This window comes from Diabrotica virgifera, chromosome 2 (genome assembly GCF_917563875.1).
Source record: "Diabrotica virgifera virgifera chromosome 2, PGI_DIABVI_V3a".
NCBI classification, from domain to species: Eukaryota; Metazoa; Arthropoda; class Insecta; order Coleoptera; family Chrysomelidae; genus Diabrotica; species Diabrotica virgifera.
Window position 1 is genome coordinate 252168443 of NC_065444.1, and position 22429 is coordinate 252190871.

Sequence of the window (22429 nt, forward strand, 5' to 3'; positions counted from 1 at the left end):
ATGACGGATAAGTTTGTAACAATACATTTGTATTTTAATTAAAATAAAACTATTAAAATTAGTCTTAACTTCTATAAAGAGTTAATCCAGAGAACGAATAAAACAATTTGCTTATTGGTTGAGCTTTATTCACTAATTTTGATTTCAAACAGATTCCTGTAGGTAAGCTTTCAAAAGAAATCTAGCAGTTATATATTAAGTACGTAGAAATAAAATTGAATAAAACAATAAGATTCTTAATAAATCTACACTTTTTATTTTTGAAAAACATGAACACATCGATTACAAACATATACTTTATACGACAAATACCGCAAACATAAATTAGAGATAAGAGAGAATAAGTAGTTTGGCACATTTCACTTTGTCCTTAGAGCCTTAGGTAAACAAACATTGCGATGAGATGGTTTGTTTAGATAGCTGCACTCACTGCGCATGCACTGGTCTTGTCACTCATGCGCACCTGAGCATAAGGTACAAAATGAAATTTGCCGAATTGTATGAGGGTGTAGTAAAAATTTCTCAGCCTAGAGTGTAATCAGATAAATGATACAAATACAAAACATAGATAATAGAATCAAACTACAATCATAAATATTTTACATAATTATAAAAGAATGAACCTTATTCGGTTGACTAAATACAGAAAAAACGGCAAAGTTTATACTACTGCCCTTGAAAACTAGTCTCTTCTCAGATCTATGACTTTTTAAAGGATCTCCTTGGTCTGATTCGACTAGTTAAGTGCCGATCCAAAGACTAAATACCTTCATAGAACACATCTAGGCCGAGAATCTTTAATCTTCTTCAGCCTATTTGCATCCATTTCTGAACGAAAACTTCCCATGGGTTCTTCACTCTTCTCTGTTTTGTGCTATTTGGCGCCAGTTTAACCTCATTTTTGTTTTGATGTTGTCTAGCCACCGCTTCTGTGGTCTTTCTCTACCAGACTGTGTTCACGTGGTCTTCAATGTACAATGTTTATCGTCCATCGAAATGTTAATGTTGACTATTTTGCACTCTAATAAAAACACCAATTCATGCATAAAATCAATCTGTTGGTTTTGAATCAAAAAAAGGATGCGTAACTGCATCCTTGCGTAATTGGAGCGTACATCTTCTTGACCAGCTAGATATAAATAATATTAGTGAGGAAAAATCTTATCTGAGGAGACCAAATATTTCGCTATGGACAATGTATGCACGAAATCGGCAGTGGAAGCATTTTCCATTACCAAAAGCATTTTTTAGATAAAAACTCACATTTTCTCAACTAGGCAGAGAACTTTTTACTTTACTCTCGTATATATAATCACCAACGACCTTAAAATTAATAATGCTATAAAGTTTGGCACAAATTTCTCTTCTAAGAAGAATTGTTAACGTAAATAGTTAATGTGCACACTTAAATTAAAATTATCACTTATCGAGAGATACAGAAAACTAGTCTACCTACTTTTGAACCTGAAGAAGTAATCTGGTATCAGCAATGCTATATCCTACCGAGGAAAGAATTTAGTTTAAAAATGATCTCTCGTGGTTTTGCAAGATTGTTCATTAACTGAAAGAGATTTAGAAGAATCCCTGTGTTCTCCAACATTTTGAGGAATATTTTGGATTTGAGAAAAATATGTGCATAAATCTAAGTGTCTGAAAGTTCCAGAAATGGGCCTAATCCTAGTCGACTATGAGCTGGAGCTGGATATTCATAAACGCAAAAAAATCCTTTTTGGCAATGGAGAAATTGTGAGATGTACACTATAAAGAGCGAAATATCCACCCTATTCCCCAGATTTGCCCCCCTTGGATTCTAACTATTCCGAAAACTGTAGATCCGTTTCTCTAAACGGCGCTTTTTGTCCAATCAAGAAACCTTTGTTATTACTGATGTAATTTGTGCTACATAACAATCATCCACATATAACCACAATTGATCGGTTTGAGGTTGTGAACTCATACTTATATCTGGGATCATTGATCACAAACAGGGTCACTACAGGAAGAAATAAAACGTAGATGTGATCTAACAAAAGCTGTCAGAGCAAAAATGACCACAATATGGAAGGACTGTCAAATTTCTAGAGCGTTAAAGATGAGGTTGATAAACTGCTTAATATTCCCAATACTGACCTACGGATGTCAGTCTTGGACCCTGAAAATCGGAAAGAAGATAGACGCCACTGAAATGTTCTGTTGGAGACTAATGCTACGAATTCCTTGGACCGACCATAGAACAAATAATTCAATTTTAAGAGCTAAAAGTTAGCCAATGGCTCTAAAGTAGAGTCCATCTCGCAACAATTAAAATACTTTGGGCATGTTATGAGAGCAAACACAGAAAACATGGAAAAACTCATTATATAAGGAAAGGTGGAAGGCCGAAGATCACGAGGAAGATCCTCAACAAGATGATCAATTAAGTGACAGGAATATGCAAAAGAGCTATGTATGAGTTAAAAGAAATGGCCAAAGACAGAGATCTTTGGAGACGGACAATACACGACATCACGTCGATCACTACACTCTCTCCGGGGGGTCAGGATTGAAGAGAGACGGGGAGAATGTGTACTTTGCATCCCTTCCAGAAAACACCATACAAAGAAAAAACAGCCTTGGAACATCGCTGGTTGAATTGTATTGATACTACCGATTATTTTAAAGAATAAAACACATTTGTAAGCAAAATGTTAATAATAAAAATGATTTTAATACCATCATTAGGCTCGCCGAAATAACATCTCATACAATAACAACAGAAATGTCTGTTGTTGGGATAAATTATAGAAGCATAGGTACAGGGTTATTCACTATATTTTAAACCCCTGGAAACTGATTTATTTATAGTTAGAAAAAAACGTAAAATACAAAAGTTACACGATTTTTTATTTAGTTTTCGAAAATGATAGTAGACAAACAAAGAAGGTGCAAACAAAATGGCCGCAGATGTTAACTTTGTTAATTTAACTGGAACACCCTGTATATGGTTACCCATTTGAATAGAACGTTCTGTAACGAACATTTCCATATTGAATTTGATGGACCTATCTGGAAAAATAAGCGAGATACTAGATATTTTGAATAAATCTCAGTCATGATAGTAGGCTATGACAGTGATAGGAATATCATGAGAACAATGTAACTTTTTGACAATTTATAATATTTAATTAGAATGGGGTACACGGAAGCTGAAAATCAAAAATGAATAACCATTATCAATTTCGTTGCAACACGAAACTACAGCCGCATCATTATTCCAGTTCAATCAGAGAGTGCAGCAAGCACCTCTACCGGTTTCGAAACTTATTAGTCTTTCATCAGGAGGCACATATGCTGCTCTCTCTGATCCAACTAGGACAAACTCCGGCGTGCAGTCACGGATTGCAGCGAACGAAATGACAGGGATGCCCTAGCGGCAACTGCTAGCAAAAAACTAAGTTTTCAATCTAATAGAACTGGAATAATGATGCGGCTGTAGTTTCGTGTTGCAACGAAATTGAAAATGGTTATTCATTTTTTATTTACATGTTTACTCTGATTGGAGTACGAAGGGAACCATTCTCGTTGGAATAGTTTTTTGCCAGCAGTTGCCGCTAGTTGGCTCAGAGAGAGCAGCATATGTGCCTCCTGATGAGAGACTAATAGGTTTCGAAACCGGTAGAGGTGCTTGCTGCACTCTCTGAATGAACTGGAATAATGATGCGGCTGTAGTTTCGTGTTGCAACGAAATTGAAAATGATTATTCATTTTTAATTTACATGTTTACTCTGATTGCAGTACCAAGGGAACCATTCTCGTTGGAACTTTACCGCGCTGAGCAGATGGGACGTGAATTATAAATTGTAAAATTCCCTCATCTTCCTTAGCCTCAGCATCCGTTAAGGCTTGCAAATTGTAGAAGCCTCGGAGGTGTTACCAGAGAAGGTTCCCATTGTTTTCAGTCTGGTAGGATGTAAAATAGCATTTTTGGATGCTGTTTTATTTGCTATTAGATTGAAAACTTAGTTTTTTGGATGAAAACTTTAAAATATTATAGCTAATAAATAAATTACTATAGGGGATACTATGTATGTCCAGTGGAACTTGGTTATAGCGTCATTGAAGGGTCCAGTAAAAAAATGACGCTATATCAGAGTGACGTTATAAAAGAGGTAGAAAAAAATGAAATTTTAACCAGGCAAAATTTTATTACAGCATTATTTGCACTATGTTATTACAGCAGAAAATTTGACTCTTTATGATGGTCCTGACAAATAATAAGAAATCATAAACTGCCAAGGTCACACAGCTGTACACAAAAGGATAATGGGCCTTTCTCACATTCTTGGAAGGAGCAATGTCGCAAAGCTGGAAAGGCATTGCACTTATTCTTCATAAAATGAAAAAACAACAACCTACTGTAAAATTTTATGACGCTATAGACGAGGTTACTTTATTTTTACCGCTAAAACCGGGTTTTTAATAATGTTATCAAATAGTTTTTGGCCGCACCTATTAAAAATTGACGTAACAACCGAGGTGACGTAACTACCGAGGCCGTAATATCCAAGTTCCACTGTATATACATACTTATTCTTCCAGATCGGCCCATCAAACTCAATATGGAAATGTTCGTTACAGATGTGTAACGATATTCAAATGTGTAACCATATACAATGTGTTCTATTTAAATTAACAAAGTTAACATCTGCGGCCATTTTGTTTGCACCTTCTTTGTTTTTCTACTATCATTTTCGAAAACTACATAAATAATCGTGTAACTTTTGTATTTTACGTTTTTTTCTAATTCTGTAAATAAAGCAGTTTACAGGGAGGTCAAAATATAGTGAATAACCCTGTACATTAATACCACAAAACGAAACTACCCACATATAAACTGAATACTACAATCAGATGAGGTCATCTTATACAGGGTGTTTAGCGTTGGATTAGATGTAGTCCACTGAAGGGCTAAAATCGGCAACATTGCTTACGAGAATGAGTTGCATTGTCACTGTCGAATGCAGAGACATGTTAACCATAGACGAGGCTAGTCATATGCCACTCAATGCATTGGGGTGTAACGCCGATATCAAGGACGCCATTGGTCAATATTCATTTTGAGTGGTCTAGCCATGTCCGTAATATGAGCGGTATCGCTTAGTAAAAAGAAATAGATAGACCACCGATCAACTGCCGCGCGTTACGTTTTTTGCTCAGTATGCCTTGTCTACGGTTAACATGTCTCTGGTCGAATGACGAGACTGACTGAATAGGGCTTTTCGTTCACAGTCATTTGTTTCGAGCTTCTGTCATGTGTCACATAATATTAATATATCTACGTCATACGTTATTGGTATATACAATGATACAAACCAAGGACGTATGACGTAGATATATTAATATTATGTGACACATGACAGAAGCTCGAAACAAATGACAATTGATGAAAAGCCCTGTAGATCGGCGAGAATAAGGTGTGGGAAGCGGGCGAAACAGTGTTGCCATGTATATTGTGTACTCGTATATCTAATTCGAAACTAAACAGTCTGTATGAAGCCTATTTCAAGAGACGGGAACATCCACAGTTGACAGGTGCGCAAAAATACAATTCAAAAAAATAGTTTTTGTATTTCCCAACAGGATAATATTTTCTGTAAATACGTTTAAATCTATAAGCTAAATAAACTTGATCGTAAAAATAATTATAAATTATATCGCCAACTAACATAATAGTGCCATATTTATAATATCGAAAAAGAAGACCTATTCAAATTATGGTTCTGCTTGTCAATAATCATATTATAAATTCGAAAAATCTACATAATGTACTTTAGAATACATATTCCAATTAAAAACTTTAAACTATTAGCATTGTTTATATAATAATAGTTAGTCAACGCTAAATTTGTTTGATTCTAATTGAGACAGTCACCACCATTTCTGTCAGGGTCGCAACGTCAGGCGTAACTACGATAAATCCAAAATGCATAGACACCAAGTTGGATACGATCCTATTCATAACACACCAACTCGCATACATATTAAGAAAAATAAATATATGGAAGAATATATTTAGAAATTGAATTAATGATGTCATGCTATTACCTATATGTATAATGTATAGTAGCATGACATCATTATGTAATTTGATTTCTAAATCTATTCTTCCATATATTTATTTTTTTTAATATGTATGCGAGTTGGTGTGTTATGAATAAGATCGTATCCAACTTGGTGTCGATGCATTTTGGATTTATCGTAGTTAGGCCTGACGTTGCAACTAGTGATGTTGATTATAGTTACTTTCGAGTAATCGTTACTTTTGTATAAAGTAACCATTTACAGTATTCGTTACTTTGATTACTATGCTTACTTTTGTTACTTTTGTATTTGAGTACCGGTAATCATATCGAGAATCGTATTTCTCAGTAGGTAGGCTTTATTTTTATTTTCATTCTGTGAATTTGTGAATTATCTACTATCTAATCTACATCGGCAAATCGCGTAGATCTAGATAAAAATATAGGGTTCTCGCATTCGATTTTTGTTAATGACATACATTACATATTTTACGTATACCATTATACCTCCCTCTGTTTCATCTTCTATCTTCTCCTCACCCTCACACCCTTAAAACGCTTCATACCGATAACGATATTCGATAACACTCGTAAAATACCGGTCCCGTCCGTTACTCGCTGGGATACGATTGGTAGAAAGTAACGAAGTAATCAGAGTAATCAAAGTAGATACAATAGCCTTTATTCACTCTGATACGATTGGTTCGAAGTAACAAAGTAATCAGAGTAATCAAAGTAGATACAATAGTCGTTATTCGCTCTGATACGATTGGTTCGAAGTAACGAAGTAATCAGAGTAATCAAAGTAATCAAAGTAGATACAATAGTCGTTACTCGCTCTGATACGATTGGTACGAAGTAATCAGAGTAATCAAAGTAACGATTTGCCTCTCTGTATAGTAATCGTTACTTTCGGTATTCGTAAGTAACGAGTACTTTGTAACGAATAGATACTTTTTCAACATCTCTAGTTGCGACCCTGAAAAAAATGGTGGTGACATCTGATAACTGTCTCAATTAGAATCAAACAAATTTATCTATTGCGTTGGCCAACTATTACTATATAAACAATGCTATTAGTAGGTCACAATAGGCAAATGCAATACTTTGAAAGTGAAAATTTAAAATATGTTTAAATAGACTAAAGCAAACTTTGTAAATCAGCGTTTTGGATCTCTTCTTTTTCGTTATTGTTCTTAAATAAACCGAAAATACTTAAGTAAGTACTAGTACTACCATCTAGTACAGAGACATTTTAATTCATGTCTTTCTTTTTCGGTTTCTTCGGATTACGAGATCTGGACTTCGCTTTACACAATGGGCAAATTGGAGCGTTTCTGTGGATTTGCTGGTGACAGCTTAGGCACGACTTCATTGGAGGAGGTTGTTGTCTATAAAAAATAAGCAAACATGAATATAGTTCACACCAAACCCTTCTTTCAGTGCGTCATAGATTATAGAATTCTCTCTAACGCATTAAGTCAGTTAAGGATCGGATAGCATCATCAAGTAGGCATCTGGGCAAACGCCCTTCAGTTTGACACACAAAGATTGGTCTTGCATATCTTTTTAATAGTAAAGAACTTCACCAGACACTTCAAAAAATTTTACCCTGTCAAATGCTTTAGACAAATCAGTATAAATGGATTCAATAGCAGAAATAATTGTAATAGAATAATATGTAATTAGAAATAAATTATTTATTACCAGATTTGTGTATGGGTTTAACTAAGGCTTTCTTAAATTGTGTGAAAACCCTTGGTCTTAGATTTATTAAAAATAAGAGGTCTACAAAAATAGAATGTACAATTCCTTACAAATAACTTACTGCACGGTAAAGTAAAACAAATTAGGTGGCGAAGAAATGGAAAACGTAGATTATAACAAATATAATAGAACAACCGAGTATCTGTTATACCACAAAATTCTTATAAGGGCGCTCATACTGGCATTAATACTTAACATAAAACAAAAATTACTCGCTCCTGTTTTAAAGAATATTGTAATAATTAGTAAGCGCCATGCTAGTAGACACGCCACGCTAGTAGACACGCCACGCTAGTAGATACACGGGTATAGTCCATTTCATGACCATTTTTCAGTGCGTAACAGTTTTTCGATTTCTCTCTAACGCATTAAATTGTATGTGACAGAAAAAAACGCACGTCGCTGATTACAGACATTTATAACATTTATTCTAGTTATTCTAGTTGTCGATAGATGGCTCCATAATCAAAAAAGAATTATTTATTAAATAAAATAATAATATTATCAATATAATCTGTACAATTTATAAGACTATACAAATCAAAGAAAATACCATTTTATAAATGCAATAGACACAATTGATTTGTTTTTATTCCAAATTGAAAATAAAATGTGACAACTGTCAGATTTAACTAAAATGTCATGTTAGAATAAATGTCATAAATGTGTATTATCACGGATTTCCCTTTTTTTCTATAATTTGTGACGCACTGAAAAATGGTCATGAAAAGGAGAATACTTCATTTCTAGGCATGGGCAAATCCCCGGCGCAAATTGATCCTAAGCGGGACACAACCTGCACCGGCGAACTGCGTGGACAGTTTTCTGAAGCCCGCTTATAAGCGAGAGACCTAGCATCCTACGATCAGTGCATGCGTTCGCAGGTCTCGCTTGGGAACGTTTGTCATCGGAGTACAGTTTTCTTTTGTCGTGGGACGTGTGACTCACTGCCAGTTGTTTGTTTTTACTTGTTTTTGTTTGCGAGATGGACGTATCTGAAATGAATACGGATGGTACCTAAGTACAATTTATTGTGATAAATAAAAATATTAGCATAGTCAAAACCCCGAGTGAAAACTGATTTGTCTTTGTCATTAAATTCTGATAACTTTTGGTAGACTAAATAAGCGGCGATACGAAATTAATAATGAAAATTATGCCTTTACAATAACACATTATTAGAAAAATAAGGTGAAAACTGATTCATGTTACTTAAAACACTGATCGATAAAAATATCGTATTACTCTCAAATTCAACTTGTCGGCATATTACATTTTTGTTTATGCTTAAAAATTAAAAACGAAATATGCAGATACAGTTGAGTCCGCGAGTCTTTACCCGTGCGTCATCATTTAAAGCATACGAAATAAGTCGGAAATATATTTCATGCAACAACAACTGACAGAAAGTGGCTACTGTTCCGATTACGGGTTTTATTATAAAATTTGACGTTATCAAATATATAGAATGTCAAATGTAAGTTTTGCTTCAAAATGTTTGTGCAGAATTACAGCTACATTTGAAGTAGCTTAATAAATTATTTTATTATTATTGATTAATAAATAAATAAACAATTTATAAAAAAATTCAATAACATATTTTATTTTTGTTATTTTATTCACTTTGACGGAAATATAAACACAATCATTTCTTTACTGTGTGAATGACGTTAGCTTTGTATGTTTTAAATTGCCAAAATATAATTATTTACCTTAAAATTTCAAAGCCCAATATAAAATTAGTTGTGAAAACAACTGTTTGTGTAAGATAAAGAAACTTCAAAACGCAAAAATTCGACAAAAACCGTAAAAAATTCAACTGACTGACAGCCACAAAAGTAAACAAAGCAGAAACGTCAAACAAATTGTACTTAAAATATGAAAGCATACCGAATCGTCTTTTTTGTACCTATCTCTTTTCAATACACTGAGTCTAGATGGTTCATAAAAATAACATGTGTTTTTACTCAATAACAAAAGGCAGCTGGTTTGTCATGAGTTTCATGCGTGAAAGAGAATGATGCTAGATAAAAAGTATGTGTTTTATCTCGCCAGGTATTAATGACGCACGGGTGAAGACTAGCGGACTCAACTGTAGTTGTGATATTTTTTATGAACGATCAGTAGCGGAGGGATGATTAAATAACTCTTAGATTATTTTAAATATGTAGGTATTATGTGCAGAAATAAAATACTCAGTGTAAGATATCTTTTTATGCACCCGCTTATGATCAAATTCGATGTTTTCGAAAGTCATACCGCTACGACTACTATTTAGGGACGTGTAAGATATTTTTAAAACGTTACGAGTTAAAGTACGGAAATACTGATTTAAAGTTGCCTACTCAATTCAGTACAAGGATCAGATACATCAGTATTTGTACTCAGTACCACTGAGAACCGGTATCAAAAGTAACCGTTACACGTCCTCACTGATTTTGCCCGTCTTTATTATTCAAACACCAAAAATATTACAATAGGTATTTTGTAACTTTTACAACTTTAATACAATGACAACTATAAACTTCAAATACAGCTATTTTATAATCTGTCAACTTTCTATGTTTATATTGGTTTTTATACAGGGTGGTGAATTGGAAAACGGGCCATAGAAAACTCAATGTAAAATTCTAAACTGTTGAATTCCTGCTTCCCTAATTATTCTACATCAAAAGACATGAGAAACTATTTGTAGAGGAATGAAATCTTTATTGAAAACAATTGTTAAAATTGTTCTATGAATTAAACACTTTCCAAAATTTTGTAAAATATAATAAATTTTATCAAAGTATTTGCCAAATTTAGGCCACACACAGTGCAAGAATGTGTATAAGGTTGCCTTCGGTCACAATGAAATTATTATATTAACAATATTTTGAACTGTCAGTATTTTTATTTTATGGTTTTTATTGTTTAAAAAACAATAAAGTCAATAAGATGTCCTCAGTTGAGGAGAAAGTAGTAATAATAGAGAGGTTTTATTCAGTCAATAGTTTGCGTACTGTCAGAAATAGTAACGTGTGGCCTTACTTTTACGCACTTACTTAGGTATGGCAAATGTATTCTATTTTTCAAAATTTTGGATTCTGTTTAAATCGTAGAACAATTTTAACTTTTGTTTTTAATACAGATTTTAATCCTCTACAAATAGTTTCTCATGACTTTTGATGTAAAATAATTAGGGAAGCAGGAATTCAACAATTTAGAATTTTACATTGAGTTTCCTATGGCCCGTTTTCCAATTCACCACCCGGTATATTTTCTGACATTCTAGACGTCACTAGAAAAAGTAAACAGTCCAACAAGTGAGGGGTCCAGGACTGTATTACCTCAATGTACCATGTGTCTAGAAGCGTGGCTATTACTGTATAGTGTATAACATGATGTATCATACCTGAAGGTTGGCGTAGGAGGCCCAGCATGTGGCGACTGTGCTAATGCTCCCGGTCTCGTGGCATCTGGTTTATTTGTCACTAGCCTAAGGGGATTGGGAGGCGGTAGAAAAGTAGGCGGTAAAGGCGGTGCCAAGGAACTCAAGGCGTTCTCATTGTGGCCGATTGGTCGATTCCAATCAGCGGTTTTAGTGAAGACAGAAGTTTGTGATTTTGTTGAATTGTAAAGTTGAGAAAATTTCCTGAAATATACACAAATTAATGCTAAAAATAGGAACTGATATTATTTTCGTTGGCTGTTATAGACAAGCATATGCAGTTGAACCAATTTATTACAATATATTCCTGTTAAACGAACATCCAACTAATATTTAGTTTAACACGTTCGGTGTCCATCTTGAACAAGTGCCACTTGGCTGGTCTCTCTCTCTCTCCTCTCTCTCTCTCTCTCTCTCTCTCTCTCTCTCTCTCTCTCTCTCTCTCTCTCTCGGACCATCACTCCTAGTGGAGTATTGGGCATATCTGCGTTTCTTGGCCGATGGTTAAAGACGGCTGGTGGCCAGCTCAGCTTCTTGTGTTTATTCTCTGGTTAATCTGCGTACCAGTTCCTTCCATTCTCCTCTGTTTCTTGCTTTGTTTTTCACTTCCCCCAACTTAAGCCAATTCTGTTGTGTTCTCTGGTTACTGTTTTCTTCCAGGTATTATCTGGTCGTCCCCTCAGGTTGATATTCGAGTGCTTGTCTTGCGATGTTACTAGGATCTTTCCTTAACGTATAGCCGATCCATTTCCATTTCTTCTGTTTAATTGTTGTTATTATACTGGTTTGTTTCGTTCGTTTCCATAGTTCTGCATTCGTTATTTTATTAGGCCAGTAAGTTTTTAGGATCTTTCTTAAGAACCTATTTACAAAAGTCTGTAGCCTTTTTGTTGTGCTTTCGTCGTGCTTCCAAGTTTCTGCTCCGTAGAGTAATATGCTTTTCACACAAGTATTGAATACATTGATTTTTGTTGACTCTGATATTTCACTTGTTTGCCAGATTTTATTTAACGCGAATAGCCCACCTGGCTGGTACCACATACTTAAATCGTTCATTTAGTAACACAGACTACTGACGTCACTTATGCGTCATCGGTACCTTTTATAAAACCTTCATGACGCTATTCGTGCGTCATGGGCACCGAATGTGTTCTTCTTCTTCTACGGCACTACAGCCCAAATTGAGCCTTGGCCTCCTTTATTTTTTGCCTCCAGCCTCGCTTGTCTGTGGCTGCTCTTCTCCATACACAGACTCCTAAAACGGCTTGTGCGTCGCTGTTTACTGTGTCTTCCCAGCGCTTTCTTGGCTTTCCAACCGGTCTCTTTCCCTGCATTCTAGCATTCAGTGCTTTTTTGGTAGCCTATCCTCTCCCATTCTTATCACATGTCCGGCCCATTGCAATCTTTGTATTCTAATGAAGTTTGACAGGGGTGTTTCCTTATAGAGTTGATAAAGCTCGTTGTTGTATCGACTTCTGAAGATTCCGTTTTCCCTCACAGGTCCTAATATTCTCCTCAGTACTTTCCTTGCGAATGTGTCGAGTTTGTTTTTGGATGTTTCTTTCAGGACCCAAGCTTCACTGCCATAGCATGTTCTTGGTCGAATTAAGGTTTTATAGATTCTCATCTTTGTATTTCGGTGGACGCTTTTAGACCGAAATATATGGGAGAGGGCAAAATAAGCTCTGTTTATTATAGCTCTGCGTTATTCTCTTCCGTATTTCTCCATCTTCTAATCCGTCGGCATGTATTTCTACTCCCAGGTATGTAAACTTTCCAACCGTTTCAATGTCATACCGAATGTGTTAAGGAATAGATATTTGAGATCCCGAAACGCTTCCAGTTACTCTTTAATAAATTTATCCGCTTATAGGAATACATTTAGTTAAAATAATACAGCGTAATAGAATATTTTCAGATAAACGAATAAATTTTTATGTACAATTTCCTAAGAATGTAAATGATGTCTGGTTTATTAGGGCCTGTCAGGTAATAAATACTTGATAAGCTTTGTTATGGGCACCAACTCAACCCTTCCCCGGAACATCCACAAGTCATAAAGTACTTTTTCATTTGTCTAACAATTTCTATTGCCCACCCACTTCGTTTTTAGAAACAGTTAATTTAGACTGCCAAGAGACCTACGAGTTTGCAAGTGAATCATACAAATAAAATCCTGTTACTCCGTGAAGGAGCATAGGGCATCCACGAAGCTTCTCCATTCCCCTTTATTTCTGGCCATGGTTGCTATTTCTCCCCAAGTTTTCTTCATACTTTTGTAGTCTTCTTCAATGGTACTCCTCCATGTTTTGGTCGGGCGTCCTCTGCTTCTTCGTGCTACTGCAGTCCATTTGAGTGCTTGTTTTGTTATGCCTGCATTTTATTTCCTCAGGGTATGCCCAAGCCAGTTCCATATTTTCCTCTTTATTGTTGTTCTGATGGGTTCTTGTTTGGATTTCCTCCATAGTGCTACATTTGTTATGGTATTGGGCCAATATATAGTCCGTTCGCTAAACTCAGACTCAACTGGCTAGTGATTTAAGCTAGTAATTTCGCCAATTTGATAAAATTGCCAAAAAAATCATTACTAAATAGTTAATAATTACTAAATATTTAGTAATTTTGCAAATTTTGTCAAAATTGTCAAAAAACAAAAAAGTTACGTACTAAAATCATTAGCCATTTGCGTCTGAGTTTAGCGAACCGACTATACCTTTAGAATTTTACGTAGACATCTATTTACAAAAACTTGATTTTATTTACATTTCCGTCAGTTATTGCCCATGTTTCATTCCCATAAAGTAGCACAGTTTTCACGTTACTATTAAATAGCCTTATTTTAGTATTTTGGCTAATCTGTGTTGATCTCCATATATTTGCGGGGGTTCCAAAGGCATGCTGTGCTTTTCGTATTCTCTGTTTAATATCTGCTTGAGCTCCACCTTTTGCATTGATTATACTGCCTAGGTAGCAAAATTCTTGAACCTGTTTTATTTCTTGTTGGTTGATGTATAGTTTGTCACAGGTAGATACTCCTATTCTCATCTCTACTGCCTTGTTCGTGTTGATTTTAAGACCCACTTCTGCCGATTTTACCTCTAGCTTCCTTAACATGCTCTTCATATCATCTATTGTGTTCGCTACAAAACAGATATCATCTGCGTATTCCATATCTGCTAGTTTCTTGTTCTGAAAGTAGTTCCAAGGGATCCCGTTTTTTCTTTCACTGGTTTTTTCCAGTGCATATATGGTTAAGACATATATTAAAGAGCAAAGTTGACAGTATGCAACCTTGTTTTAAACCTACTTCTATTGTTATTTTATCTGTCATTTGCCCTTTATGCAGTACCTGACATGTTGTTTGCTGATACATCATTTTGATTATTCCAATGATCTTAGGAGGTAATTTATTTAGCTTTAAGATTTTACACATGGCTGTATGTTTTATGCTGTCGAAGGCTTTAGTAAAGTCTATAAAGGCCATTATCAAGTTTGCGTTCTTCTCTATAGTTTCGTCTATGATGATTCTTGCCGTCGAAATTTGGTCTATACAGGATCTTCCTCTTCTGAAACCCGCTTGTTCTTTTCTGAGAGTTCTGCAAGTGAATCATAGTATTGTTAAATTCGAAGAGAAAGGATTTTACTTTAAAACCAAAAGTTAATGTAATTGAATACACGAAACAATCTAAGTGCAGTAAAATGGAATTTGCTAAAAAGTTTGAAATTTCAAAAGCTCAGGTGGGCAAACTTTTAAGAAAAACCAAAACAGTTTCATCAATGTTTGGAGAGCTAATTCAAAATTAACCCAAAAACGAAAACACAATGGGAAAGATTCAGATTTAAAACTTTAAACTCACCTGGTAATTTATAGTTTTAGGAAAATAGAAAAATACTGAATTGCAGACTAAAGCCAAATAATTTAGTCACATAAATGAAGCCTAAGAAATTGATTTAGAAAAGTTTGAATTGGTTCCAAAACAAATAGTTCGATTAATACCTTAAGCGCTTTGTGTATAAAATACATACACAGTAGTCGGGTCCAAGGCGCCATGTGTATAGGTATTACAACCCCACGAACCCAACCGTACTGTGTTAAAAAGTATGTTGTGATAAAAAATCACACTGCCTGTAGTGATGTTGAAAAAGTAACTATTCGTTACAAAGTACTCGTTACTTACAAATACCGAAAGTAACGATTACTATACAGAGAGGTAAATCGTTACTTTGATTACTCTGATTACTTCGTACCAATCGTATCAGAGCGAGTATCTATTTTGATTTTGAGTATTGTATCTACTCGGTCGATATCGGAGTCAGACCGGTATTCCACGAGTGTTCCACGGTATCAGTACAGTTAACTAAAATTTTATCTATGAAGGACGAAGGCTATGAAGAGTTTTACAGGATTACAGGGCGCTGAGAAGTAGCTGAAACAGAGGGAAGTATATCATTTAACAAAGCATGCACCCAGAAACAGACGTCTATACGATTTGTCGAGGTAGATAATTCACAGAATTTCACAGATGTTAGTTCTTTTGAAAATAAAAATGCAACACATTAGATTTTAATAATAAATACACACTATCCTTATCAGGCCTAGAAAAAAATAGCTTAGATTGACCGGATAATATGTAAAAATGATAATATTTCTAGACTATGATCATCAACTTTAATTTTACATGTAGGTATGGCATTGTTTTTATTAGACCAGGGAATTTAACACTAAAAACACAGGAATAAATCTATGTTTAAATATAGTAGGTACATAGAGACTTGTAACTTTTTGCATTGTATTTAGGATTAGGATGACGTCTGGAAAAAAGTCTACAATACAAAAATAGGTGGAAATGCATGATTACATTTTAAAGTGTATAAAATGCATCGAAAAATGCATAAACATATTAACATCAGTATATTAAGAGTGAGATTTTCTTATTTCGAGGTATTTGGATCACTGAACACGAATTTGCAATCAGATCCGACCTCCAAAGCACCTGGGTGCCCAGGGTTACTGCTAAGGTACGTCATCTAGAGTTTCGAGGGTTTGTTTTTGTCACTTAATTGATGCAAACAGATTACTCGAGATTACTGATATTGTGGAGCAGCAATGACAGAACAATTACATATTGTAATTGTAAAATACATTATTTAATTTCTATCCATTAAATAGATCGGTGAAGGTCGTTATAGCGGATCTTATACTTATACGAAATACTGAGAAATGCGATTCTCGATATGATTACCGGTACTCAAATACAAAAGTAACAAAAGTAATCAAAGTAACGAATACTTTAAATGATTACCTTATACAAAAGTAACGATTCGTAACGAATACTTGAAAGTAACTATAATCAACATCACTAACTGCCTGATGGATGAAAACGCAAGAAAAACATTAAAAATAAAAAAAAATGTCTTTAAATCTGTTTGGAATGGCTAAATCTAGGGTACTTGGTATTCATATTACAAATAAAAGTTTATTACTCAGGTGTAACACTGGAACCCTCCTCCTCATGAAGCTCAGGAAGACGTTCTAAGCCTAAACAATCTCTTCTTAACCTATCTATTTCTCCTTTCAGTGGAACATACTCTTCGTGAAGACGTATTGCTGAAGACATAGATCTGTTTCTACTTTCCTCAGCTTGCTTTATGACCCCTTCCATCTACAACAAGAATATTACATTACTATTAATAACTTAACAAACTTTCTTGTGGAATGTTTATGTGGAAAGTAATGAGTAGAATGCATGTTATAGAAAAATGGGTGAATATAACACAAAGACTGCATAAAGAAACAAAGGCGCAAATAAAAATAAGTAATGACATAACAAAAACAATCATCATTAAAAAGGCTCAAACAGGGATGTGAGAATATGGGATAATGGGCATACTATATCGTCGGTGATGTGACAATACCTCCTATCTGACAATACCGTGAGTTTTTTAGGAGAGACGAAAAACCTTTTTTAGGGTCACCTACTGTTTTCATAATGTAAGTTTTGACTTATTATATAGTAAACACATAGTAGAATTTACTACAAAACAAATCAATAAATATCTTATAAAAACAGGAGGTGGCCCTAAAAAAACTCACGGTATTGTCAGATAGGAGGTATTGTCACATCACCGACAATATCCTGTTTTTAAACCAGGAGGAGTAAATGCAAAAGACAGATTCACACCCAATAATGTCACTAGAAAAATCACCAAATACATCTTCTTTGGTTGATCATGTTGGCCTATGATGGTAATCCATAAATATTATAATATACTAATATGTCGCTATAAAGACCTCTAAAAACTACTGTTTTTATACAACAGCAGACTAAAAATCTAAAAATTAAAGGTATAATACACATAAAACACAAAAATCACTGATATAACCTAATTAACCTATGAAATGCCAATAGTGTCAAAATTTCATAACAGTGGAGTAAACTTGCCTGAAGTTGGATCAATCACAAACAAGCATTATGGCGTGGTAAATTTGAATTACTCCTCCTAGTGTAAAAACAGAGTACAAGAGAACATAATTACATTCACTGATGATTAAGTCATTTTTGCACAAGAAAGGGAGGACATAGAATATACCATAAGGAAATTAAAGGAAGAGAATGAGGTATGGGGACTTAAGATAAATATGTGTAAGACGGCATAGTTATGTATTGGATCCGAGGTTGCAGATCTGAACTTAAGTTTATAAGATACTATTAATAGTTGTAAGACTTTTAAGTATTTAGAGTCAACGATATGCCGAGATAGTATTGTATGAAAGATATAGAAATGAAACACCCTAACCAAAGAAAATAAAAAAAGATCTTTCAGAACATAGTGCTGAATATCATAGGCGCCCATACCCATGGGCAGGGGGGGCGTGCCCCCCCCTAGCTTTTTGGGCGCTTTAAAATATATATGGTGTATTTATTTATTCATCAATGGAATAAACCCAATACATACAAAATACAATAAAGCAGAGCTTTCGTCATAATAATGAAAATATAAAAATTAGATACACATTCGAGCCCCTTCCCATTTCAGTTGGCCCACCTTTGGAATTTGCAGTTTATGACGATTACCATAAACAAGTGATAATCAACATATTTTTAATAATATTTATTGAAAACATTACCCTTATGGTTTTTTTTATTTATTTCAAACAATAATAAAAAAATCGCTAAATCGTGGCTTTTGATTCAATTACATCAAATACATTGATTTTTTCATAATTAACTTAAAATCAGAGTTGGGCTATGGAAAATGATAGTCAATTAATGTCAAATATATTTTGTGATATTATAAAGCCTATTGCCGTTTGTCGGGATAAAGTCATCGATGGGAATGAGTGAAGGTAAAGTTATGGATGAGAACATTTGTTCAATCATCAATAGATTTTTTAATTCTCGAATATCAATTCAAAAATCGCGAATATGTTTCAATTGTCACAGTATAGTGTAAGAAATATAGTTAGGAGATACAAAACCTCAGGTTTTGTCATCACAAAACCTATAAATGTAGGAAAAAGTAAAATAAGCGAAGCAGATAGAAGGAGATTAAGACGCATTATAGTGAAAAACCGACGTGCAACTTATCTAGATTTAAGTAGTTTTTGGAGTGAACTGGTTGAAACAGACATTTCTAGATCGACATGTCACTGAGAGGTCCACAAATTAAGATTTTCTACTTACAAAGTGATTGATAAAGTTAAAAATATCAATACGAGTTCTTTGTGAAAATTTTAATTTTATCTCAGACTAACTAAAATCCAGTCTTAACATTACAACACAGGAAACATAAGTTAAAATGGTCAAAAGAGCATTGAGGTTGGACAAATTCACTAAGGGATAGAATACAATGGAGTGATGAATCCATATTTGAAGTTTGTGTTGGAGTCGAGTTGGATACAGTAGGAGTCAGTTATATGCAGGAAAAGTAAAGCTTTTCAGCTTAATGTTTTAACAGAAAAGTCAAATTTCCTACATTTATCATGGTCTGGGGCAGCATGTCATCGAATAATTTGGAAAAATTGCATTTTATTGAAATAATTGCATTTACAATATTATTTGAAGGTTTTAAATAATTTGTTACCGATTGTAAAGTCAGAACAAAGTCGTTTCAATAAGTTTAAATTAGCGAAAGATTTTGTCTTCCAACGAGATGGCATAGGTTGCCATACCTCAAAAAAGAGTTTAAACTGGATTGGTAACCACGGTATACTACTTCTGGAATACGTTTCTAACAGTCCCGACTTGTCCCCGAGAAAAACATTTTTGTGCCTGTTTTTTACGTGAAATAAAAAAAACATTGAGGAAACATCCTGCTAGATCCGTCAAAGAATTGAAGCAAAACTTGCAAAAAATATGGGATCCATTTACACCAGAGTGTTGTCAGAACTTTATAAAAACTATGCCTCGAAGAATTTTGAAACTAATTAAAAATAAAAAAAATGACACTTAGTTGTAAACTTTCACATTTGTTTTTTTTAAATCAGATATTTTTTGCGTTTTTTTTTAATTTGTTATTATTCTGTTTAATTGATTATTAATGTATCTTATTCTTATTAATGTAAACATATTTGGTATACTTCTGGAAATCCAAAAATTATTGATTAATTAAAACTTTCAAAGTTTAGGTATGCTGGACTTTTGTTTTTGTTCTATAAAATTGGATTTTCTTTTAAATCTACATTGGGCCAACTGATATCGGAAGGGGCTTGTAAAACTACAACTATAGAATACAAATATAAAGAATAAAAAAGAATATAAATTATTTTCAAATGATGAAAACAACTGATTCAATTACAACAGTTAAATCTATTTAATTTTTTTTTCAAATTCACAATTCAAGACACCCAAGTTCTTGTTTAATAGAAGAAATTGAGGAACCAAACAGATATATTAGATGACTAAACTTGTTTCCATACAGGGTCAATCAACTAATTGGTGCATATTGACCATAATTTGTAGCATGCCGTTGTTCTTTGAATATTTGTGGATTTTGTGTCAATCTAGCAGGTACCTATATTAAAGCACACAAGGCTTATCAATTCTTCAGAGTTAATAACACCAGAGATAATTTTGCGAAGATAACAAATATCCAACATGACTCTTCTCCGTTCAAGAGTTTGTAAATTTAATCTCATTAATTATATTTATTGTCATAGGTATAATTTCTAACTACTAAACCATCTTAAAAGCTGCAAAACGTAAAAATTTGTTTTGAACCTTTTCAATGTTTAGGATTTGATATGCGTAACTAGGTGACCAGACAATAGAACCATATTCAATAATTGATCTCACGATACTGCAATATAAGATTTTTATTGTGTGAATTGACAAATCTTTTGATGAACGTAATACAAAACACAACATCTTAAATTCCTTTGAAGCAGTATGGTCAATGTGAGAGTAAAATGTTAATTTACAATCAAATATTATACCTAAATCCTGAATTTCATTCACACGTGTTATCCAAAGTATACAAAACATAATGCAGAACATCTTCACGTCTGCTCCCCCCTAAAAATATTTTTATATGGGCACCCGTGCCCCACATAATATGACTGTTTTGGATTATCGTGACAAAGAATATTTTAGTGTACAACATAAGAAGTACGAAAGTATTTTGCTCTAAAAATTACTCAAATAAACAACAATTTGCAATTTACTTTCGTTCTTCATATTTTGCACAGTAAAATATTCGTTGTCGCGATAATCCAAGAGGGTCGTATATTCATGGAATGGGGTATAGAATGCTCAATTAGAAAAAAGTTGGAAAACAGAGCCCTGCAGTGATACAAGCATATACAAAGAATACTAGAGCACAGGCGGCCAAAAGAATATTGAACTGGGACCCGTCGGGAACAAGACGGATAGGAAGACCTGGGATGAGATGGAAATCAGTCATAGGAAATGCTATGACAGATAGAGACCTCAAAGAAGGTGACTGAGAGAATAGAGTTATGTGGAGGACGAAATGTCGAACTCATAACGGGAAAAAGCCGAAGTGGAATGTCTATTTTTTTTTGTTTACTTACAGCATTTATGTCTGCATGAATTTGTCTTAGTTCTTCTACATGTGACATTTTTTCCTGCAGAAGCAAATCCATTTCTTGTTTGTATTCTGATAAACATTTTTCTTCTTGATCTTGAGCGTCTATTTCTAACAATAATCTAGCTTTCAGTTTTTCTAGTTGTATTGTTTTTGCTCTAAAAATATTGATTTTTTAACTTTGAAAACGTGAAACTAATCATGATCGGTTACCTTATATCCTTCAATGCTTCTAATTTTGCGAATACTGTTTGTTCATCTACAGTGGTCATATTAGGAAACAAATTAGGGTTTGTTGTATAGAATTTTTAAATTGTTTATTTTTTATTGAAAAACACTTGCTTTCTATCAATTGAATTGTCAATTGTCAACAATTAAAATGCCAAAATAAAAAAAATCAATCGGCGAGATTGCCAGATCGGTAATGATCGTCTAGCATTATGACTGTTTATTTTTTGTTTCACCACAAAAAAAAAATATAATAATAACGATAAAAATAATTGTTTTTATATTCTTTGATGGGACGTAACACGCATGAAGTGAAATATTTTCAAGGTTATATAATATAACAGAATCATTTTTCTTATTCTTTATCAAAGTTCTTTATACAGAACATGTACGTCGGTTCGCTAAACTCAGACGCAACTGGCTAGATATTTTAGTCGATATTTTTTTTGTTTTTTGCCAATTTTGCAAAAATTGGCAAAATTACTAAATATTTAGTGATTATTAACTATTTAAAAATTACTTTTTGCCAATTTTGCTAAAATTGGCAAAATTATCGACTAAAATATCTAGAAAGTTGCGTCTGAGTTTAGCGAACAGACTATACTGTGAAGTGATTGTTTAGTGTGTTGTCTAATTTTTGGCGTCTTTAATTAAAATACAAAAAGAACATGAAAAAAGTAAATTATCATTGTCGTCTCCAGTGATGTGGCATCACTGGTCGTCTCATATCAGTGGCGGATCTACGGACAGGGAAAATGAAGACATTTGCCCCTCATCAAGGTCCAAAATTAAAGAAAAAATTGTTGAAACATAAAAATGTATTAGCTGACATGAAGCTTAAACCACAGATATAAACACGCTATTTAGGTAAATTAGGGAAACTTAATTCATACCACCT

The 22429-nt window shown here is 33.9% G+C and overlaps 1 protein-coding gene across 1 annotated transcript; it reads right to left on the minus strand.

Annotated features, from left to right (window-relative positions):
• Positions 1-233: 233 nt before the first annotated feature.
• LOC126880533 (zinc finger C4H2 domain-containing protein) lies at positions 234-21775 on the minus strand. Its single transcript, XM_050644451.1, has 5 exons — positions 21517-21775; positions 21290-21461; positions 16741-16919; positions 11221-11460; positions 234-7450 (listed from the first exon to the last, which is right to left on the minus strand). Exons 1-5 carry the CDS (start codon positions 21573-21575, stop codon positions 7315-7317), a joined length of 786 nt encoding a protein of 261 aa, XP_050500408.1. The 5' UTR covers positions 21576-21775; the 3' UTR covers positions 234-7314.
• Positions 21776-22429: the final 654 nt, after the last annotated feature.